The sequence below is a fragment of the Ceratosolen solmsi genome, unplaced genomic scaffold (assembly GCF_000503995.2).
Source record: "Ceratosolen solmsi marchali unplaced genomic scaffold, CerSol_1.0 scaffold70, whole genome shotgun sequence".
Classification (NCBI taxonomy): domain Eukaryota; kingdom Metazoa; phylum Arthropoda; class Insecta; order Hymenoptera; family Agaonidae; genus Ceratosolen; species Ceratosolen solmsi.
In genome coordinates this window covers 749303-774892 of record NW_011948448.1, presented here as the reverse complement: position 1 = coordinate 774892, position 25590 = coordinate 749303, and the positions used below count along the sequence as shown (strand labels likewise).

Sequence of the window (25590 nt, the reverse complement as noted above, 5' to 3'; positions counted from 1 at the left end):
TCTTCTTCTTCTTCTTCTTCTTCTTCTTCTTCTTCTTCTTCTTCTTCTTCTTCTTCTTCTTCTTCTTCTTCTTCTTCTTCTTCTTCTTCTTCTTCTTCTTCTTCTTCTTCTTCTTCTTCTTCTTCTTCTTCTTCTTCTTCTTCTTCTTCTTCTTCTTCTTCTTCTTCTTCTTCTTCTTCTTCTTCTTCTTCTTCTTCTTCTTCTTCTTCTTCTTCTTCTTCTTCTTCTTCTTCTTCTTCTTCTTCTTCTTCTTCTTCTTCTTCTTCTTCTTCTTCTTCTTCTTCTTCTTCTTCTTCTTCTTCTTCTTCTTCTTCTTCTTCTTCTTCTTCTTCTTCTTCTTCTTCTTCTTCTTCTTCTTCTTCTTCTTCTTCTTCTTCTTCTTCTTCTTCTTCTTCTTCTTCTTCTTCTTCTTCTTCTTCTTCTTCTTCTTCTTCTTCTTCTTCTTCTTCTTCTTCTTCTTCTTCTTCTTCTTCTTCTTCTTCTTCTTCTTCTTCTTCTTCTTCTTCTTCTTCTTCATCTTCTTCTTCTTCTTCTTCTTCTTCTTCTTCTTCTTCTTATTCTTATTCTTATTCTTATTCTTCCTCTTATCTATTAATGGGATGCATAATTGTATGAGATTTCGTCAAAAGATATTTCATCCACTATGACATGCGACTGAAAATTCATTTTACCAAATAGAAATTATTCGTCGCACTTTACATATTACGGCAAACAAATCAAATTTCTTCTTTAATTTTGCTGCTGTAAAATCTCTTGCCGTTTTATCCATAATCTAAAATAAAGGATATCAGCATTTATTTCCATTTATACGCTTAACATGGGAAGTAAATGTGAAAGAAACTCTTACACAATTACAGACATGAAAATTTAACGGCAATAATGCTAATAAAAGTCAATAATTTATAAATTCCTTTACTTTCACTTTATATGCTTGCTTATCCCTTGCTATAAAATTGTTTTAATTTTCTCTTTATACTGATAAAATTTTGTTGCGCGAGAGCAGCTTACGAGTCGCCTGCTACATTTTTCATAATTTATTCATTCGGTACTCGCGTACTCATGTAATAGTAGCTTTCATAATCTACATCACATATAACTTTACCAATGCAATAATAACGATAAATATTTAAAAGTCATTATTAAAGCATAAAAATAAAAAAATGATGGCAATAATAAAAATTATTGTATTACAAAATTAATGCGCGATAAACGAGTGGGAAATAAATTTATAAGTAGCATTAATTCTTGGGTTAAAGCACAACCTTTTTTTTTTTTAATGAAATCGATTAAAAAATTCTGCGAAAGTATGCGAAAGTAGAGAGAACGAGTTCTTGAATAGTGCGAAATTTGCGTTTGCGAAATCGAGTCCTCTTTCGCCAAAATTCGCCAATCCATAAGTTCGACTGATTGGAATACTAACGAAATGCCATTTAATGGTCAGCGCGTTCGTGAGAAGTTGGCACGAGCGAAGATGTCCTATTATCAATTGATAAGTTTAATACGCGTTGTCCAAGATTATTATCAAAGGCCAGTTATATCTAGCCATTTTGAAAATAAAAACTTGCGAAACCGGTTGGTTTTACAAATTTTACGCGCCCGCTAATTCTTATCGAGGAATATTTGCGGGATAGCGCTCGATGGATCATGAAAAGTTGCCACGAGTCCACTTTCATGCCCCCGTCCGCTCACCTCCTCGCGGAGAAAGGCTTTACACGTCGCTTTACAATAAATCTCGAGTCAAGTACTTGGAGAGGAGATAGTAGCATGAAGCGGCCAATTATCGAAATTGAAATATCCCTCCTGAAACGAGAGGACCGCCCTGCATGCCCGTAATGAACATACACGCGTCCGGGGCAGCACTCGCGCACATCGGTAAAGTTCCCATGTACGACTGCGATGAATGGTAGCCACGGTGAAGGCCCGACGAGCTGGTGGCGATTGCACACTATTCCAAAATGAAACTTACCCAGCTTGGCTCGGAGCTCGGCAGCGAGTGACTCGTAGATCGTCGTCGCCTGGACGGGCGCGTGCCTCAGCTCGCCGCTCCCCTCGGAGGACTCGCTCTCGCGGGTGCTCCTTCCGTCGCTGCCCAGGTTGCTGCGCAGCCTCGTGTCCAGGGAGCCGAGTCGTGCGAGACTGTCCGTGTGGGAGGCGAGGACCTTGAGCTGTCCGCCCAGCAGCTCCGCCGTCTCCACGGAGTCGCATCTGCGCAAGCACAAACGACCTTGTCCTTGAAGCTCGTCATCGTGGGGAGGGGGTGGGGGTTCGACGTCCGGGAGGCTTTCGGCCTTTCACGAGCTGCGCGCCGGATGACTATTACCCGACGGATTATTATTAACGCCGCGAGTGAATCGCAGCCGTAACGATTCCCCGGCTCGGGCGCGTCAATCGCCTTGGAATCTCGACGGAAATGCCGATGACCGAAGATTAAGCCGAACGAACGAGCGGGCCTGCCGACCCCGAGCTTACTTTATTTCGGCCCATCACAAGCCCATCACGGCATTCATATGTGAAAACGCGCAGAAAGTTTAGTGCCGGCACCTCGTAAACGCGCGACCTCGACCTCGACCTCTTGTTTATTCGATATCTCCCGTCATCCCCACCCCAACCACCCTACCGCGCGCCACGCCCCTCACCCACTCCTGGACCTGACGCACGGCTCATGTATGACAAACAGGCAGGGCTGATACAAGTGATCGGATATTGAGCCGAGAACAAGGAAATTCTGATGAACCGAGTGCTATCGGACATCCGCTACTTACTTACTTACTTACTTACTTACTTACTTACTTACTTACTTATGCTTTTGTATGCCGAGATTATAAATCGCCTCGATACTTTTGTTATTGTATCTCTCTTATTGTTCAACAAACGTGATTTTAGATATTTACGTGAGCTAAAAAAAAGTAGGAGGATAATTTTTATCCACGCATTTATCACCAAATACGAAAATGTACCGCGAAATTTTCATTAGAAAGACTGCGCATTGGCCATAATATAACAAGCAAGTACTAAAAATTTATTGTTTCTATTTTAATATTTATTCGCCATCTCAACAGACAATTAATTTCAAATTGAAGCTCATAAAAATTGAAACTTCCGTTCCTTTCCGACTATTTTTGTGACAATTGAAATACCGAAAGCGTTAATTGGTACTAACGCTTTGCATTATACAATAACAATGCTAGAAATTTGTTCAAACATTCTTCATAAAGTTAAAAATTCATAATTTCCGTAGTTTTATTATTTTGTCATTGACTAATAATTTAATTCTTATGAAATTTATCCGTTCTATGCAACCTGCCTGCTACATCAATCATGTTTTTGTATGAGAAAATTGAAAAATTACGCACCACAGGAATGATAATTAAAATGTTTATCTATCTTGATAAGGCAGGTAGAAGACGTTAAAGGGGGGGGGGGGGGGAGAGAGAGAGAGAGAAATCTTTCTACCCGTTACGATAATTCAAAGCCCAACAAAAGCACGTTAAATATATTTAATTGGCTACGTTTTTTGTAACAATTTCCGATAAACGAATAAAGTCAATTTAGATACAAAAAGAAAAAGAAAATAAAATAAAAAAGAATAAGATAATAAAAAAAAGAAGCAAACATTTATTATTCTTTAAATAAACTATTGGGCAGGGCTACGTTATTATGCAATATCAACCAACCGAAAAAAGTGAAATCTTCGACACGGGCCTCTCCACGTATTATTTCCCCTCCCAAATCCATAATTGGCGATACTTAAACTTTTTATAATCACGGATCCCACCTTAATTTCCACATCCTTTCCAAAACAATTACGAATAGGAATTTCCGAAAGCGAGGAGGCACGACGCCGAACCCCAGCTTGTCACCACCGAAGTCCAAAGATTTTTATCGATGCCAGGGGACAAGAAACGCGGAGTCCCGGTCGCACCATTATCAAGTTGTCTCGAGTGACGGACTGTTGTAGGTGTGTTACCGGACTGGCCATTAGCGCTTGCGAATGAATTATTACGTGATTCGTTGCCGCCCGCGTTGCCTTACCGGCCACAAAAACAAAAAACAAACAAAAAAAAACAACAACAAAAATGGAAAAATACACGACGGCTCGTTGATTTGAGTTGGACGAGATGGAGGAAGGAGGGACAGGGATAGGGGATCGAGGAAGGTGGGCGGGGGTAGGACGATCGCGGCGCTTTCAGAGCGTTCACCGTTATTATTATGTGCGTTAGATGGGCGATGTTTTTTATGTTTTTGTTTGCGGCTTTTACGTATAATTAACGCGCTATCGACGAAGAGCGATCGTTGACTGAAGAAAGTCTCCCGATAATTTTAATGGAGGCAATTTTATTGCCGGCTAGACGCGTAAATTGCACACGCCGTTTACGATTTGCGTTTCTATTTGGCGATTGATATACAGCTTTTTGTAAAATTCAAGGTTGCCTTCGTGAAAATTATTTTCCTATTGTTTTCAAAGGAATCGCTAATTTGCGGCTGTCGGAATACGAGTACGTGTCATGGAATTTCCTTCCACTAGAACTTTTTTTCAAAAAGTAATAGATCATTTTATCATTATCATTATCATTATCATTATTGTTATTATTATTATTATTATTATTATTATTATTATTATTATTATTATTTCATTATCACTTTTTTTCAAAAAGTAATAGATCATTTTATCATTATCATTATCATTATCATTATTGTTATTATTATTATTATTATTATTATTATTATTATTATTATTATTATTATTATTATTATTATTATTAATGTTTTACATTTAATTTCAGCGACACGCGCGTGATTAGATATTTTACATGTGCAATAGGATAACGTTCTCTTTAATTCATCAGGAATAATAAATTGTCTGTCAAAGCAATAGCCCAGATGCCCGTAACGTACTATAATATTTTTATAACACGCGGGGATAATGAAATGAATCGATCGACGTAAAAGGGCATTGTGATCCTTCGCAAGAGCCAAGCATTTTATACATTTCTACAAAGTCGCGATAATTAATGCGATAATGATGCGGGGCTCGAATCGATGGATTTCACAGTTTCGAAAGTCGCGGCCTGACACTGGAAACCGCTCGGTCACGCGCCTGACACCGCGAATCGTCCTCCATGTCGCCGGTCTAATTTATAAATTACCCATACACCTAACGCTGGATAGCTCACCTGTAGGCGTGTACGTGGACAGGGTTGTTCGTGGCAGGGTTGGGCAGAAGGAGGGTCGCAGCGACTACGTCCTCTCTTTGGACGGCAGCGAGTACCGCGTGACCTGGCACCAGATGCTTTACCGCTGACCTCGTCGAGCCGCCCGGATGGACCGTCTGGATGATCTTCAAGCCCTTGCTGCTCACCTGCGAACGGAACAAAGTTTCTTCTTCAATGCACGAATGGTCTACGGATAAGGGCGAATTGTCTCGTGCACCTGTCCCTATCATTAGAGATTTACGAACAATCGGTTAGTGCGAGAAATCGAAGCTACACGTAACTGCCTCGCAAGTGTGTTTGTATTTGCGGAACAGCGTCGCGCAGCTTTCGTGAGCCTTATGCAACGAAACCGGCATAACCGACATGTAAATATCGTTAATCGAGCTCGATTCTTCGATTCCTACTTTGCCTAATGATCTGTCGTTGTTCGCTCGCTAATGGATGTTTGAAGAGGAGAAATCTTGGTGCGCCGTATGAAGGGAGAGTGATAGATATTAATATCAAACGCCTGGACTTTCGTTTGGTGACGAGCGAATTATGCCTTCGAACACGCTCGTGAATTACGCGAACGAGAAAATGAAGCAGACACCTGGCTTTCTTGCTAGTTATGAGCATAAAGAGAGACAAAGTATGGTCATTGGGGTTTTTTAAACTTTCACGCTTAACTTCCGGTGAAGAGGAGACCCGCTTACGCGGACATTTTGAAAGTGCCCCGCTGGCTCTTCTCGCTACGGGCACTTCGACGAATAGTTTCGAAGAAAGTCTCTTTATTCTTTTACGTAACGCCGCCGCCCCAACGTATTTATGGCCACGAACTTAATTACCGATGAATTTTCTTTAAAGCTACGGTGATAAAAACTCAAATAAATAAAAAAAAAAACGAAAAATACGAGAATGTATGAATAATGTAATAATGTTTTATGAAATTTTGAACGATGCAGGCACATTATAGCTCTATGTATCGTAGCTTTTGTGTTTTTGTTTGTTTTTTGTTTGTTTCTTTTTATTTTTTTTTTCAGATAAGAATTACAAAACGTCGGTTAAATTAATATTTTCGTGATCCGAATTAATAATTTCGGTCCGAGTGCCTGTGTAAAGTAATATCTGCACAGTTGAAAGATGATTTGATTTTTCCAATTTGAAAAATTTCTCAGTCTTGATTATATTACAATACTTGGCTATGTAATATCACGTGCTTGATAATTCTTTTTCGACATCCTAAAATCTTTTACAATGCTATAAAGAAAATTACAGTACTTTATTTATTATGAATTGAATTTATTCATTTTATCTACATACTTATGAATTACTTTGAAATTTTGTTTACTTTTTGGCTCTGTTCAATTCTATATATTATTCGACCCTTTGAGATTCAATTTTAGACTATATATTATTTTATTATTTTATCTAATCGTAATATTAATTTTTTATTGAAATCATATTAAGAAATTCACTTGACTTACACCATCAAAACTTTGACTTTGAAGTTTTGTAAAATTTATATATATATATTTTTTTTTATTTATTTATAATCTGCACTGAATTTGTAATAAAGCTTATACATGAAGTACAATGTCATATATACGCTAATTAGGAAGAAATTTGACGTTTGTCATACTTTGAGTCATTGCTTATTTCGTTACATACGGTAACTAGAATAATAATATTTAAAACGTTCCCATTATTCGTGATAAAAAAAAATTTTTTTTTCCAATACTTTATATTATATATAGCCTCTTTATTATCGATGTAATAATTCAAAAATAAAATTGATCACGCCTGAAATATGTCACCAAGTCTCGATAAATTACGGAACACACTTATCATACGGACATGTAAGGTTTGATAATTTATCACCAATTAACTTAAGCACGAAGAAATATAGCTTAATAAGCAAGAGAAATGGTATAATGCTGCAACGTAAGTTCGTTATCGATTAGGTTTTTCTAGCTTTATCAATGAGCACCATAATCGCATACTAGCGATTACAGTAATTATTTTTTTCGACGTATTTCGTATAAATAAATTATTATTATAATATTATTTATAATAAAGCTATTTAATTCAGAAGATATTAAAACAATACTCTTAACTAAGATTACGCACATTGAGCACGCAATGAGAATTGGTTCTGGATTTTATTGAATAGCATGTTTTTTAATCACGTACGTTAAAATGTTAAATTTCATCTTCGGCAATAATAAAAGTAATGAGAAAAATTATTCACAGTAATTGAAATGACATTATTGTAAAACGAGTAGATATAATTTAGAATATTTTATAATTAAAATAATATACATAGATGAACATTATGCCATAAATTTAGTAACATAACCTATTAGACAAAAAGAATATTTTAAAAATGTACGTTAGAATTTTTCACTGATATTCACATTTTCATGTAATTATTGATTGTTTGATTTGTAGTAGTTCCTTATTCACACTGGAGTTATGCAAAAACAATTATTTTTTAATAAGACTTGCCGACAAAACACTATTCTCAAACAATTGAAATAAAATTACATAATTATTTGTACTGCGAAGTACATAATTTATTCTTTATATAAAATATGTTGATATTACAGTTTTAATATTTATTTATTTTTTGTTGTACTAGATGGGTTTGAAAATTAAAAGTAGAAATTATTATGTAACAAATCGTATATAAGAAACCGATTATATATAAGTTTCAAAAGTCTAACGTTAACATTTAATGTGCATAAAGTACACAGAGATGATGATGTCTTATGGAAATATTCACTGGCTTCAATTGCATTGACATCGTATGCGACAATATTATAATAAGTTTCGTTATATATTTTCAAGCAGTGAGAATAATATTATTGCATTTAGATTAGATAAATTAGCGACTACGATTGTTATAAGGCATTAATATAGAGGTGTATTTAGGCTTCTTTTTTCTTTTTTTTTGTTGTTGTTTTGTTTAATATTTTACAAGAATAATGTTTAAAAAAAAATTGTATGCTTAAATAAGCAATAATAAGAAGAATATTATTCTATTCCGTTAGGCTTTTAATTATCGAATAGTATTTAGAGAATGGACCTTCAATTCAGAATGATAATACTATAAGCCAAAAGAAAACATTACTTTGGACATTTGTTTACGACCTGTTCAAACTTGAAATTGAATTTCATGAGGTCAGGTCGTTCGTGCCCCAGGTATTATCCAAAGCGAACGATCTACGATTTGGATGACTTTTATTGCATTGCGAGCACGTGACCAAACGTTTCTTAAACGAAGAAAGAAAAGTAGCGGTGATAAGAGGATAAAATAAACCCCGTAAGGAGGTCGACAGTTCGCATTTTATCAAATATTACGGCTAGAGTAGTATTTATTACTGTTCGTAGAAGAGTGTTTCAAATACTCACCACTAATTGCTAATGTTAAAATGTAAAATCATAAAAATATTATACAGTGAAAATGTTATTGCACCAAACCTTGCATTATTCTCCGCGAAATTTCGTGGAAAGAAACGTATTTGGAAGTGATTTTTCAGCATTTTGTATTGTTGCAGGCATTATAAATAGAGGCCAAAATACATATTAAAAGATAAATATTAAATAAAATAAAGAAAAAAAAAAGGAATAACAATAATAATAATTAAAAATATAATAAGTAAATTAATAGAAAAGAAAGAAAGCATGAAGTTATGGATTTGTAGGCTAAATTTCTGTGCGAGTTCTATTGGCAATATATTAGAAAGTAACGTATCAAAGAAAGCTTTCGTTTAAAAGTGCTCATCCTCTTTAGTAATGACAGAGAATGTTGTTTTTAGTGTGCTCATCAAATTTCTAGTAGTAAATCCAGTAGTAAAAAGCAATTGAATTCTAAGGAAGATATTATTTTAATGAAGTTTATAATCGTGTAGTAGATAAAACTGTTGAAAATACTTTCAAAAGACCTTAAATTAATGCTGCTTTAACCCGCATTCTAAACCTTTAACTATTAATTTGAATAAATACAAAATGCTCAGAAAATATGTAAATTTAAATATTAAAAAAAAAAATCTCTCGTCCGTAACAACAAATTCTATTCGACTTTTTGAAAGTAGCGAGAAATATTTTGCAGATTGCCTTAATTTGCGCAGATAATAATATATTATATGGAGAAAAGTCCGTAGGAATTAAAGTTATTTGCATTCTACGAGCCTTGCTGAATTCGCTTGCGAATTATTCAAAATTCTATAAACTCAATTATCTCCGTCTTTCAACACCGTTGTACGAGAGGATATATATCTTCGTGTTAAAGAGCCTAGGATAGAGGCAGTGCTATTGCGCAATTCAAGTAGCTTCATTGCGCTTACCGCACGTTTTCATACATCGAAGAAAAGCTAAGGAATACATGAAGAAAAGGGGATTTTAGCCGATTTCGCCACCACGATTCCACATTCATTTTTCAGCTATTGGTAAGGAGATGTAACTCTGCGCCTCGTTCAATTGTCGCAATTATCCCACCAATTTGATTCATCTACCCACAACTTTACCATTTCACCCTTATTTTATTATTTTATTTTAATCAATATTATAATACAATGTTATAACCTACAATTAATGAAGACTTTTGCATTTTGCTATCGTTCGTATGAGGGCATCTCGCGCAATATTATGCAGTAAAATATTTCTGCGCAGCATAGGGAGTACACATTTATTTGACAATACAATAAATTCATATTAATTTTACAATAAAATAATGTTGAATTTTCTAATAATATTCAATTGTCCGAGCATTAAAAGGGAAAGATTCGTTGCTTCGTTATCTCAACATAATTTATGTTTTTCCAATTTTTCACCACTCAACACTTGTGTCTAAATATACAATTTTTTCTTTTATGATTAAAAAATTTATCTAATAAATTACTCGTCTTCTATCGATACTCGTATATTTTTCTTTCGCTCCTTCAACTTTAGATTATTAACAATTTTTACAAATAATTGAACAATTAATTTGATCTAATATTGCAAATAATTTAACGTTTACTATACTTCGAGTATCGTTCGCTTACAATATAAAATAAATATACGACAAACTATTTTTTATATTAAATGCTAATATCAGGAATAAGAAGTTTCGGTTCACTCGAATATTGTCTTATAACAAGGAAGAGAAGAATTCACTTGAATTAAGTAAGAGAAGTATGAAGTAATGTTTCTTAAATCATAACACTTTACTCGACCTCATCATCCATCATTGACTAATCCTTTCCACAACACTTTCGTTTCGCTACATCAAGACATTCAAGACATCGGTGATTCGAGCTCCTTTTCCAATTCACCGTATCACATTCCTTACCCAATGCTAAAGCTTATAAAGCAATATGTCCCTCGATATTAATAATGAACGATGAAACGATTATTCTAGAATTTCAATGAGCCTGCATTAGTCGCTTAATAATGTCTTATATACGCATGCGGGTAAGAATGCTTTGTATTTCCTTCTGGCGGTACTTCTCACAAACAGCGAGCGTCAAAGTACATTATCTTTGTCGGCAATCCAAAGTGGTGACCTAACAATTTCAACATGGAAAAGCCCAGCTATTCCAACTCCCCTCCCACGTAATGCACAGACACCCCTTTCCCCCACCGCCGTGAATCGAAGGGTACTACTTTCTACCTACCTACCTACCTACTTACCACCACCACCACCACAACCACTACCACCATCCCTCACTCACGCCCCATTCGTCATACCATCGCTCAAACCAGAGCACAATTCTTAAGACTGACATTGCCTAATACTTATGTTGCCTAAGTTTGCAAAAGACTCTTCCAAAGGTGCAATCGTCTCTGACCTCGGCGCTGACCTTCTTCAGGTCAGGTTTGTGCGCTCGACGCTCGATCCCCGGAGCGAAGGAGAGAGCTCGCGACTGCCGCGAGTGATTGTACTCCGTGTAATCATTATTCCGCGAAAACGTTTATTAACTTTCACGCAATATTAACCGAGTATCATCGCGCGTAGATCTTAGGCTCCTTTGTCCTCCCCATCCATCCGCAGTGCCAATAAAGAATATTTAATCCAATCACTATTCTTATTAATACGGCTTTGCTTCAATAAAGATTTCGAAGAACTATTATAACGTTTAGTAGATTATTCAAGATGAACGCATAATAAAGCGCGATTTTCATCGTAGGTAAAGAAATTATTTGTATATATTGCTCAATACACAAGTCAATGCGTGAATTCAATCGATGAAATTTGACGATAAAGTCCATTGTTACGTTATTAATATATTGTTATAATAGTGAAAAATGCTGAACTGAATAATTGTTAATTAAGTTATCCATTGTGCCACTCGTGCACAAAGCATTTGAAAATCATTTTGAAAATCGTCTCTTCGACCAACGAATTTCATCCGACGACTTGATGAGAGAGAGAGAGAGAGAGAGAGAGAGAGCGTTAAATCTCATGTGAATTCTACTTTGGCAATAACTAAATCTTAATAACAAATTTATCGAAAGATTTTCACAAAAACTACTATCAATGTTCCTTTCACGTTCACGCGACGCTCGCAAATCACGAGATTCTCAATCCAAATATCGGCAATTCACACGATACATACGTCAAACGAATATCATTCATTCATTTAAGCATTAAGAGCCCAACATTAACTGCCATTACTCGATTATTTAGATTTTAGGTGCTCCGTACGAAAACATTAATGCAAAAGATTATTATTATGTCTCGTTTGACAAAACGTTAAACACCTTAAACAGCTGACTTGGTAGCCTCCAGCGTACCCTCAATAAATAATACAAATATGTACGGTGTTAATGAAGACATCGATAGGCGCGGTTAGCTTTAACGAATTGAGTTTGAATTTGAATTATCACCCCGAGCCAGTGAGCGCAGGTGTAAGCGCGGGGTAATCAAGGGGAAAAGGCTCCTATTTTTCTTGAGCATTCAACGCTATTCCATAAACGCTATTCCACATGATAAACATTTAGAGTTGTGAGAGGCGAGGGCCCCGAGGCTGCAAGTCATTAAACGCAGCCTTTCCGCACGAACGGCCTTCTTAATTTCCCGGGGTCCATCGCGAGAGCTCCGTCGCGCGGCCGACTTACGCACGCGGAAGCACGTACTCGCTGCGGCTCATCCCACAAATTGCTTTCCTCCTCCGAAGCATGACTCGGCGGGCAGTGCGCGCGCGCTCGCGCACCCGCGATACCGACTCATTATCCCCCATGGCGTTCCGGCGTACCTGCGCGCCCGCCGACGAGCGGGCGACCGGACGACGTAGACGACGTAGACGACAGGGACGACATGGACGACGTGGACGACGTGGACGACGTGGACGACGTTGACGACAGGGACGCCCGAGACGACCGGGACGACACAGACGATGCCGTCGGGACCCGTGCCGGCGAGCCACCGCCCCTCCCCGAGCTCCATCGGTACCCTCGGCGGTCAGCGTTACGCGCGGCCGCGCACGGACATCGCTAATCGAGCCCACTCCCACCCTCTCGCCACTTCTTCGCGCGTCTCACGTTTCGGCTGCCCGTCTGAGCAGCAGAGACGACGGCCATAAAGTTCACGGTGCGAGTGCCCTCGAACGAACTGGGAAAACCAGCGGCCTATTCATTAGATTATTTGTATCTTTTTGTTACTTTCCAACGGTAAATTTACAATGGACGATCTAAGAATAGCGAGCCATTCCGTAATTTCGTTTATTATTGCGTTCGCAGTTAAGTTAAGTTCGGCTGTTAAGTAGTTATGCATATCTAATTTCACTAATCAATGTGACGTCCTGGATAAGCATCGTTGTAAGCATTCTCCTATCGTTTTTCATCGTTTCATATTTTTGCACCATTATTCCAATGGCTTTTTATTTTCAAGTCTGGAATTTGAAAAATTAGCCTTTAGCCTTAAGCTCTCGATTGAATTAGAAATAAAATTTGATACAGTCTGATAAAACTTTTCCCTCTTTAACTTTTATAATCGATTATTATCCATCGAATTGAGACTTAATGGCTTTCATTGTAAATATAATTGCTCAATTCAAAGATTCTCATCTATTGAATAATTTATCTTTTCTCTATATCTCCTTATTAAAAGGAATAATAATAAATACATGGATAAACAAAATAAATGACTGCTTAATGAATGTATTATAATTGTTGTTAGGTCGGGTGAATTTCATTTTCAAATTTTCAATAATTTACAAATTGTCTTAATTTTTCTCCGTGACTTTTCACCCAATTTAATCGCATTTTCTGTTTCAAATTACGATACTCAAATTTTATTGAAAAATACAGGATGAATTATATGTACCGGCTTATTAATATTTGACTGGTCGAAGCCTGGACTAATAAATTCCAAAAAGGTCGACTTCTTTCTCAGTGCCAATTCTATTTCAACGTATTTATGAAAGAATAATAAAAATTCCAGAGCGCAAATGTAATCTTGAAATAAAATTCTTTAAAAACGGTACACGAGTAAGTTGAGACGTAAAACGAAAGTCTTTGCAATAAAACTTTCCACTGTGAAAAATCAAGGCTCAAAGTAACCTGTCGCAATAAACCATCCCTCGCACCCGTCCCCAATTACATTCTTGCTACGTCCCCGCCCCGCCCACACACCATCGCCGCCCTAAAATCCCTTGTATTTCAAAGTCAGTTAACACTCAGCTTCGCATGAAACTTTCTAATACTTTTATTTCGATATCGCTTTTTATGGTAGCACCGAAAAACCGTCAGAAATTAGGCGATCTCTTATTGGTTACTCCCGTCTTTCCTCCCAAAAGACTTTCTCGCCACAATGGATAAACGGGCCTTCGACCTAATGGGCCTTCGATCGATCTGAATACTAGTCATTTGTATTCGAATCCCATGTATTAATCGAGCAGCGTATCGATCGATTTAGCCATTTATCTGCGGAGCAATAAGAAACACTTATTCTCGCGCGAGATTGTACTCGTAAACAGTAAAACGGCTACCAATTAACCATGGAGCCCCCTCCCCCTCCCCAATCACGATTACGTAAAGCTAGCCAGCCGTCGCGCTAAATTTAGCTAACCGATCGAGCGATCGATGCTTATTAAGCATCGATCACTTGGGGGCTGGTGCTCCACGGCGTGTGACCCTTCCATCGCCTTCGCAATCCACTTTATCCAAACATCCGAGACTCGCACTCCGTCGCATTTGGATCAGCCAATTACATGTCAGCGTCAAGCGTCCTTGGAGCAAGACGCGTGTGTAACTAGCTGGAACCGCGGCACCAGATGCGAGTCACGAACGAAATGTGGCGGCGATGGATTCGGTGGAGGCAGTGGAGGCGGTGGAGGCGGTGGAGGCGGTGGAGGCGGTGGAGGCGGTAGAGGCGGTGGAGGCGGTGGAGGCGGTGGAGAAGAAGGCGGCCCCCTTTTCGCGCGGGCGAGGCCACTGCGAAAGAGCCGCGAGCATCGATGTCGCCGGCTACGTCGTAAAGGAGGCGCGTCGCGATCGCCGGAAGTTCCGTGGATCGGATGGTGGATCGAGAAAAATGTCGAGGGTCGTCAACGTCGACTTTCGCCGGAGCGCATCGAGACGGATTATTATTTCGTAAGAGTCGCGATGAAAGTACCTCTTGAAAACGTAGGCGCTCTTAGGCCGGGATGTTGACGCCGAACTATGAGAAATTCCTCTCGCCGGTGAAAGTGCGACTTTTCATCCGGGAGCACGCGTATGGTCGATATACGCACCGTTCTGCTATGGAAGAAAAATTACTTTTCTATTATTATCAGCAAACGCGGTCGATCCACCTCGGTACCTTGATTAACGCCTTTCCTCTCTTCGGGCTGCTTAACGAAATTTTCGTTTTACTGTTTCTAAAAAGTTTATCCTTACATTTACGTTCGGTATACTTTCATAATTTATTGTTGCGCCGACGTATTTTGTCATTGTTATTTGTTTGATTTATCATTCACGTTTAATAGCCGAATAATGCATACTTAAGGACTAGTTTCCCTGATTAAAATCAGATTATGCAATAATCATTAATCGTTGAAAATATAATGAAATATTCGCAATTATAGCAGCAACAGACCTCGGTGAGCGACAAAAGAAATTGTATTGCAAGAATCAATTGTTGTTTTTCCCATTAAAGCATAACTCATTTGTCTTAGAAAGTGCTAATTGAATAATTTGAAATATTTCACACGTTGGTTTCTATTTGACAATGCAATAAGGATTCTGTGCCTAACGTCACTTTCCCTCCCCGATTTTTACTTATGATATTTGTTTACGGAAGTGTCCGGAAACACGGATAATGAATTCATTGCTGCACAATCAGAGTTCTTTTTTTGTAAATATAAACCATTTCATAAGTCTTGTAATATGTTCCATAATACGCAAAAATAATAAGTTAAGCAATAACGTATGCAAAATTTGTGAAAATTATATATATATATATATATATCTTATTCAATTAAATTTATGATAAATAAATTATCTTAAAATATATAAAACTTAAAATAAATTAATTTGATTAACACACTTAATAAAATCTTATGTTAATTACGCCTACGTATACATATGCACGCACGCAACATACACTTAAACCATATAAAAACTTAACGACTAGATTTTTCAAATATATAATTTTAAATTGCAATTTATATCTATAAATTAAATATATCTTAAAACATGAATTATATAATTACATATTGAATGAACAATAAATTTTTTTCATTTTGATTTGCGAAAAATTAAACTGTTAATAGACAATTTATTAATTGCTGCATTATTTGTACGTACAAAAATGTAATACATAATTAATATTAACAATATCTATGAAATTTCTAATGTATATTTGTTTTTTTTTTTTGCTTTGTTTTTTCTTTTCATTTTCATAACTCAACCTTTGTCCACAATTACCATTATCTTTATTACGGATAAATATCATATATTCAAGTTAACGCTCAATTACGCGAACTGCTTATATTATTATTAAAATTCTTCATGTTATATTGTTACTACGATTATTTTTTTACTTCTATTATTATTATTATTATTATTATTATTATTATTATTATTATTATTATTATTATTATTATATCTAACTATAACAAAATAACGAGTATGTGTATGTGCACGTGCTTAAACGGATATTTTTAGATATAGTTTATATTAGTATTAAAGTATCTGGATATAGATGACTATTATTAATAGTTATTCCACTGATTTTAATGAGACTCTATATAAACATTAATTTTACATGCTTTCAAAATAATACGTCGCGTATAATCTATACGAGTTATGTATTGTTTAATTTTAATGAACATTACAACTATTAATACGTCTAGGTTATATTAATTACGAGGAGGAGGAACTATTTGCTATTTAAAATGTTTAAGTATGAAGCGTTAATCGGAGCAATTTATTATTTATAAATAATAGAGCAGCTAATTATTCTTTAGTCAAATGATTAACGTTAATATTAAAAAAATTATAAAATATTGTACATTTATATTCCTACGTTTAGCTATCTTAACTTTATTCGATTCATTTGTTCATTCTTTCATTTTCACTGAAGGTACTTACAACACACAGATTCGCATATATGAAGAAATACGGTCATATATAAGTCAATTCTTAAAAATAAAAGGAAATCATGACTAATCTGAAACAAAACTGTAAAGTTTGCCTTAAATCTGTCGATCTTGGACGTAAATCAGAATGGAAGTATAAACTATACTACGAAACGCAATTGAAGTTTTGTAAAGTTTTGACGAACGCGCGTACATTTGTCGTATGCGCAAGACATACTCGACTATTATAATTCGAAGCGAGTCTCCTTGAAGTATTTCATGTGTCGATAGAGATCAAAGACCGGCATCATTAAAATAAATGCTAATAAGCCAATGAATAAAATAAAAGCTTATTTCCAATCGATCTCCCACAAAGTGCAACATGAGATAGAAATGAGAAAGAGAAACGCCGCCAACGGTGAACAGTACTAAACAAAAAAAAAAAAAAAAAAAAAAAAAAAAAAAAAAAACACCCCAGAAGAGGCTGATGGCTTCGTTCCCCATTTATTTTCGTAGGGCAAATTTTTTGTAATCATACCTATATATATATATATTTATAAAGACAGAGAGGGTGTGAGTAAGATGAAAAGAGGTTGGTGGGGGGGGGGGCACACACACACACACAGATGTAGGAACAAGAATTCGAAATCGGGTGCATCGACCGACTCACCAAGTCGCGTATTTGCTTTTTCACTCAGATTGCCGAAATGGGACGTTGACTCGACGTGAAGCGCGATTGGTCATCGGTAGGTATATAGGAAAGTTGAGGACTTGATTCGCGGTCGTTCGCTCGTATGTACTTTCCTCCGTATATGCTTAGGCTTTCTCGTAAGATGTTGGTGTGGTCTTGTAACTTTTAACACACTTGCCACATCAAAATGAAATCGAAGTGATGTGAAAAGCGCGCTGGAAAAGTCTGTAGAGCCATCGATGTCTTTATGAATATGAGAGCTGATTCGGACAGTCGGTAATTTCATTTCTTTCTCTGACGTATATTACCTAAGTCGATCGTAACTTTACACAGTCGGACATATTAGAAATCTATGACATGACGATTAAATCCTTTAATATATATAATTTTAATGGCTGTAAGTGTTTATATAATGGCCCCTTCTAGATGCTAATACGAATCAAAATTCTTTTATTGTTAGATTTAATGTAAACAGCGCAAGATAATATAATGCCATATCTTGTGCCATAGGATAATTTATCATTTATAAAATCAATTTACTATCGTTCTAGCAATTTTGAGATAAGTCAAGAAGGTGTAGGTAAAGTTTAATTTTAACGAAATGCTTTTTATAATGAAGATTATAATATACGAACGAATTATATTTTTGTAATACAAGCTATTGCTTTTTTAATTCAGGTGAACACAAGTCTTAACTTTTGATAGAAAATTTCTTCGACAAATGATAATTATATTCAATTATAAAAATAGCCATTGTGTTTTATTACAATATTTTTAACAAAATTAATATTATACTTCAAATAATATTTCATTAAGCTCATAAAAATCGATCTGAAATGAAAAGAATGTATAATATAATGGATTAAAATGTGGCTATAACTGAGAGAACTTTCTCTTTCAAATTAGTTTTACGTACATTTTTCTCTCATGACAAGTTTAATAGCTTTACGAAACGAAAAATTTTTCTGGAATTATTGAATAAGATGGGAAAAGCATGTAAGGTTAAAATTAACCATAAAGCTTCTAATCAATATATAAAAATTTTATAAGCAATATTACGAGTTCAACTGAAGAGATTGACGAGGTATAATAGTCAGAGAAAGTCAGAGAAAGCAAGGTTTCAAAATGTAAAAAAATGTAAGTATTTGTTGAAAACTGCTTTTATTTCAATTGATGTACCTGATCGGATTCTGTAATATGTACAGCGATAGATACGTACGTGAAATTATTTATTTATAATCGACTATATGTAATGTAAATGATGAGATTGAGAAAAAAGTTGAGAAATTGAGGTGAATTTAAAAGAAAAACATAATCCGTATGAGAAAAAAAATTTATTAAATAACAAAGTCATTGATTTTAAGTAGCGTACGAGACGTGTAATTTATTGAGTTTTTCAGGTCAAAGACTCGTTTCATCCCTTCTTTTTTTTTTCTTTTTTTTTTCCAAATTATAGGTCTCTGCAAGTTTTTCTCTTCGTTTTTTACTTGATCTGAAAATGTGAGTACATTCGCTCGCCATTCATACATACATTTAATTAAATTATCATTGCAAACAAAATCTTATGCATACGAGGAGAAATCTTAGATTAACTACCTTAGTGATGCTTAAGTATCAGATGTACTATTTTTCAATGTGAAACTTAATGGAAATTCCTCTAACACCGAATAAGAAATCAGTAATACTTGGAAAAAAAAAATCTATGTTCTTACGTATGGTGTAATGTGTATTTTATAGAAAATCATGTGAAAACGTAAGATTATTTTCATTAAATGAATAAATATTATTGATCGATGAATGGACGATCTTATGAATTTCACGATATGAATATGTTTTTTCATTTGTATTTACAATAACGCCTTGCACTTCATTACAAAATTAATTATAACTATAAAATCAATTATCAATTATATCTATAAAATGAAACGGCTACGCATATAATGATAATTTGATTTAATCATATAATAAACATTTCTTCAGAATTTATGAAAAGTATTTTAAGTAAATATTGAGACGAGGTATATTAATTTATAACTTTCTCGCATAATTTAATGGGAACGTGATCGAAACGCGCAAACTGTATGTACAAAGTATACGTATTAAAATATTGTTAAATAAGAAGCATTTAAATTTGCATTAGCTGTTTCCTGCCATTTTTATTGTAATATCAAAGGTCGAATGTACATAATAAAAGATTACGTTACAACAGAAATTAGCGCCAAAAAGTTATGGCGAATATCGATTAAGATCATAACTTATAAATATAAAGCATACAAGGTAAGGTGGATAAACGTTTAAGGTATACCTTAAGTTACATTGAGAGCCTATATTTTCGAGCTATTTCGGCTTGAAAGCTTATATAAGCTGTAATAATTTATGGAACATTTATGAAAATGTTATTATCAAACATTATTGGCGTATGTAGGATAAAGTATGGGCTGCTGTGGATACAGGTATTATTGAATAAATATTAACGAAAACCTTAAGAGATAAAATGATCGTGCATTTTCGTTTTCATTACAATAAGATTAAGTGTCTGACACATTGCATATATAATACGAGCATTGATCGCTTATCGTTGCTGAAAAATCTTGTCGAATATCCTTACAAAGGATATCCAAGGAATCTCAACTTACCGCCTTCATCATCTTGGTATGTAGATATTAACCCAAGGCATTGTTTGCATTCTTAACGAAACCCCATAAAAATAAATAGAAAAACCGTCGACTGTGAAATTACTCAGCCCCTAATGGGGTTGACGAATAAATATCGGCCATCCTCCTCCCCCTAAGGCATACAACCTGTTATAACGCTCATCACTTCTCACATTCCCATGTTAAAGCAGATGGCGTTTAATGAGCGAGAGCTTGCGAAAAGTTCGACCGCGTTGTGTCTCTATCGGTATTTGGGCTACGGTAATAAATTCGCGCACGGCGAGCTGCGGTCTTGCCGCCGCTTTCACTGCGGTTCGCTTACGAGACGTTCGGTCAGAGGAGAGGCGAACGAACGAAGGGGGGGGGGAGGGAAAAAAGCAAAATCGAAGGAGGAAGAGGAAGGAATTCGAACACGTAACGCACGCGCGGCGAGTGGGAGCTTGATAAAAAGAGGTGCGCGGAATTGGCGGTTTTCTTTTTAGTGAGCATATCCCAGGATTTCATCCTGTAATTTGTTCGTTTCTTCCTTTCCTCCTTCCTTACAATTTTTTGTTGTTACCGTCGTCGTCATCGTCGTCGTCGTTGTTGTTGTTGTTGGTTTTTTTTTAATTTTATTTTATACACGCCAATGCCCACTAATGGCGAGAGCACGATACACAGTCGCTTTGACCGCCTCGAGTCTTGTGACATTAAAGGAAGGAAAAGTATTGAACGTTATAATGAGTTACGAAATCACTTTAAAAGTCTGGTGGTTCATAAGTCTGGGACATTTTTTTCCATTTAATAAACTTCGTGAGTAGTTCCTTTTTTATGGAAGTTCGACCGCCTCTACATTCGTCTGTATCCCCGATCGAGTTGTCCAAGTTGACATTTGAATCGAATGAGATCCTTTATAAGGGGCATGTTCAGCTTATTCAGTTGTGAGTTAGCCAGTGGGAAGCTGTCGTTTACCTATTTTACAAATAATTCACGAATCGGAAATCCATTAGCGCGGACGAAAGTTGTAGTTCGCTTAAAAACTTGATTTTTCTTGAAATAAAGAGCCCACCACTACCTGTCCATAATGTGAAGTTCAATTTATACGAAATCGCATGACTCGCGACAATTAAAATTAATTTAAATGAAAGAGAGAGGAAAAAAAAATTACAAAAGAAAAAAACGAAAAAGAATTAATGAAATGAAAAAGAGTCAAAAGTAAAGAAGGCTGGAAGATAAATTTAAGAGAAAAATTCGAGAGAAAGTTACGGAATAATGCCGAGGAGGAATTTTCCTAATCGACTTAATTCATCGGTAGCCTGAAGATAATGAAAAAATGGAGCTTTTCAGCTTGACTCTCTCAAAGTACATAGATCCGTGCGGCCCTAAGCAATAAACTATTTCTCGGACGTCCGCCAGCACAACGTGCGTACGATGCAGAATAGCCAATCCAATTGGAGGATTTCGCATAAAGCATTGCGAGGCTCCTAATTGATTGCGAATAATGGCGGGAACGTAACGGGGGAGCCGAGCAAACAAAAAGGAAAAACATTAAGAAAAGGGAGAGAAACGTTTGTTCAGCCCGGGGGCGCACTGTAGGCAGACTGCGCGCTCAAACACACGGACGCACGCACGCGCGCACGCACACACACCCAACGGTCATTATGAAAATTGTAACGGTTGATGCGTCCCCTGATTGCTCACCTGCAGCGTGACCTTGAAAGGCTCTTGCAGTCGTTCGCGCTCCAGGAGGTAATCTATGGCACCGGGCATCGCGTCCACCCCCTTGGCCTCTCTCGCCCCCAAATACCACACGTAGTACGAGCTCTTTTTGACATCTTTGCCGTTTCTCCCGCGCAGGGCCATCACTTGCTGAAACAGAAATGCATACATTATTATTCAAATGCGCATTCATAGATGAAATATATATATATATATATATATATATATATATGTATCGTTTATTTTCAACTAATCTACTTTACGGCTCACTTTTAATTGATTTCCAACTAATGGCCTGCGATTGGGTCGAGCCATTAGAAAAACTATCGAGTTCGCTTAAATTCAATTATTATTTTTCAACTTTTCAATTCGTGAAAAATATATGGGATAATATTTGAATGCTCGTGAATATTTTCGTAAGCAATAAATTCGATAAAATAAAAAACGGTACGAGTACCGTAGTCGTTTAATTTTCTTATAAACAATAGTCGATATTTTTCGTGCTCTTTAACAATGGTTCACGAATTATTCGTTCCTCTCGAATCTTAAATCAATGGCATTTCTTCTTTTCGTGTGCGTTCAATGATTCGACAAATTTACAATTAATCTGAAAAATGAAAGGGAGGAGAGAAAAGCCTCGCGCATCCATTTGACGATAGAACCGAAAAAATTATTATAAAATTAATGTCAACGTGATTTAAATATGGGCATTTCTTTGATTAATTTTAATGATTTTCATTCAAACTGTATGATTCATTCTACATTCGATTTTTTAATTTTCCCGAGTTATCGAGTCATAAATAACGTATAATTTCTGTCCACCGTAAATCCTCTCCATTGTGTCTCCTTTATAAGCGCAACATTTTTCTAAATACAGCACGCTGCTTGGAATATGAATCTTAAGAAGTTTTATATGTTGTGCAACACTGCGATTGTCTTAAAGGAATACTAGTGGTGGCAGTAAGAGCGGTGCATCGATCGGAAATTTCAGTTGGAACGAGCCACTAATTTTTCACGACACTCACTGTGTTTACCTTTCTTTCGAGCTGGTCTGCTGAAAGTCCTCGCTCCCATAAATCAAACCTTATACGATCCTTTAATATACGACATACTGTAGGTATGCACGTGCGCGCGCGTGCTTTCTCGTAGATTGAGCAATCATCCGCGTGTCGAATAGCAGAAAGTCGCAATAGAGGCGTACAATAATGCAATGCATGAAAATCGTAATAAATATTAAATAGCCCCCACCCCCCTTACGTGCACTGTAATGTTACACAAGCCAGTGATGAGTGCGCGATCTTCGAGCGTTTACCAATTCAAATACGAGTTGGCAAACTTTTTCTATATCCATATCCGTCAAATTTTTATTACGATTACAGCCATTATTTATGGATACAATGATAAATTGGATAATATTTCTCGAGATGAGATAGTAAATCGTACGCTCGTGATAATATTGTAATCGTAAGGCAAATTGTAGCCGAATTTCAAATAGTCGTAAGTTAAATAAATTAAATTTACGTAATAATTACGTATCGAGCTGATATTTATGCTTTTGTGAGGTAATTAATAATATTTACAGTATTTTATGTAGTGATATTTACATAGCCATTATAGTTTATTATCATTTGTAATAGTAGGCTCATATTGCAATAATAGACATTATTATTTACAATAAACTTTTGTATATCTAAGACTTTTTTTTTTTTTTTTTTTTTTTTTTTAATACACTTTGAAAATATTCTTAAAATTTGACAACGGGATAAAGATTTTGATGCAAGTATTTATTAAAATTGTGTCTATTGAAACATTGTAATATAGAAATGTAAAGAATTTTTTCGTTGTAATTCATCATATTCAACGAGTGGGAATTCAGACTATTTTGTTAAACAAGTTATTTTAATTACGCAGATTTAATGAGGGAAGAATGAATGTAGATCGTATGGTTTTTTTACATTTGATGTTGTTGTATCATCAATTCCAAATATTATATCGCCTTTTTAACGAATAAACGTAATAGGCCATATAATTAAACGTACGATCGCATAAGAGATGTTACGTTAAAAACAAAATTAATTCGATCGCGTTTAAAACGTTAAAATTATAAAAATAAAATTGTCGAGCGAAACTGCTTAATTTCATTGTCGCGTAATTCATTGTCATAAATTTCAAATGCAATTTCATACTATCCGATGTATAAACATTTTGCACACACTTTTAGACACAATTCGTAAAATTGTATTTCACACATCTGTATCTCGGTATATTTAATTATTTTTAAAATACCCTTTATACGTTTGAAATTACATCGGCATCCCCTCTCATCCTCCCGCCCCACCCCTTGTCCACGGCCATGCTTCATAATTGGAATTTATAAATATTCAGCCGTATAATAATAATAATTATGATGATGATGATGATGATGATGAATCATAATAATAATAGTAATAGTAATAATAATAATAATAGTAATAGTAATAGTAATAGTAATAATAATAATAATAATAATAATAATAACAATAACAACAACAACAACAACAACAACAACAACAACAACAACAACAACAACAACAACAACAACAACAACAACAACAACAACAACAACAACAACAACAACAACAACAACAACAACAACAACAACAACAACAACAACAACAACAACAACAACAACAACAACAACAACAACAACAATAATAATAATAATAATAATAATAATAATAATAGTAATAAGGCAAACTTCAGTGAGCTCGAATTCATATTCATATTCGGCTGCGGAAATAAATATCGATAGGGTCGCATATCGAGAGGGTATTCAAGGCCAAAGCGCGGCATTTTTCTCAGCTCGCAAACAATCTCGGAGCTGGGCGACAGCTCGAAATAATTAGCCGGCAATAACATCGGAAATGCCATTGAAATATAAGTTAATGCGCCGGTTGAATCCAGTAGCTACAGCCAAGTAGGTACAAAGGGGAATAAGACGAGGGGAAGGAAGCGAGGAGCAACGTTGCGGAATTCAAACGCCTACGGAGATAAATTATTCCTCTTCACCGACACAGCCACGCATTAGCACAATACGCGCAACCGGATTGCGGTTGAAGGAGGCGCGTACGCGTGCGCAAGGATCGGCCGACGCTTAACCTTGCCACCCAAATCCCGTCCCCCGCCTCGCCCTCCCGCAATTGGCGTCTCATGCAACACACGGGCCGATCCATCTCGGTTATAAACTAGTTTAAAACTTAATTTCAATTTAAATCACGACGGCATTGGCCCGGTGATAATAATTCCACAGCCAAAGTGCATAAAACAACGAGACCTAGGCGTGCTGTGGCTATAAATAGGTGCGCTGGTAACGCGATAACGCCGCTGAAAGTGAACATACCCGCACGGATTATTTTGCGAACGAGGCCTGTCGTCGTATACCCATGCCAGCCTGTCTGCCTGTCTGCCTGCCTTCCTTCGCCGCATTTCAGATCTTCCTTCGGTGTTTTTTCTTTATCTTCCGTCTCTTTCTTTACGAGCGAGCGCTCCAAATTTCGCCTTCTATCCGACACGTATCGAGGAAGAAAGTCCGGCTGCCCGCGTTTTCCCTTGCTACCTGCGTGTTTTACAAGATTACGTTCGACGCGATGCCTCGCACATTCAAGCGAGCGCAGCCTTATACTGTCTGCACTAGTTTATAGAAGTCGCGCGTCGATGCCAAAGTGTGGTGGTACGCATGCCGATCGGTGCACCGAGGCTCGAGGCTGCCCTAATCACGACTAGCACCATCACCGCCGAACCCCCCCCCCCTCCTCCCCTTCCCTACCCAAAGT

General features: G+C 36.3%; 1 protein-coding gene across 3 annotated transcripts in view; it reads right to left on the bottom strand.

The window, feature by feature from the left end:
• Nucleotides 1-25590, bottom strand: part of LOC105366364 (uncharacterized) — a 74386-nt gene that overhangs the window by 30846 nt on the left and 17950 nt on the right. For all 3 annotated transcript variants that reach the window (XM_011504782.1, XM_011504785.1, XM_011504784.1), the window contains exons 2-4: nt 21761-21928; nt 5175-5359; nt 1967-2205 (exon numbers count right to left, since the gene is read on the bottom strand). In XM_011504782.1, coding sequence (XP_011503084.1) covers nt 1967-2205; nt 5175-5359; nt 21761-21928 — 592 coding nt within the window. The remainder of the gene's footprint in view (nt 1-1966; nt 2206-5174; nt 5360-21760; nt 21929-25590) is intronic.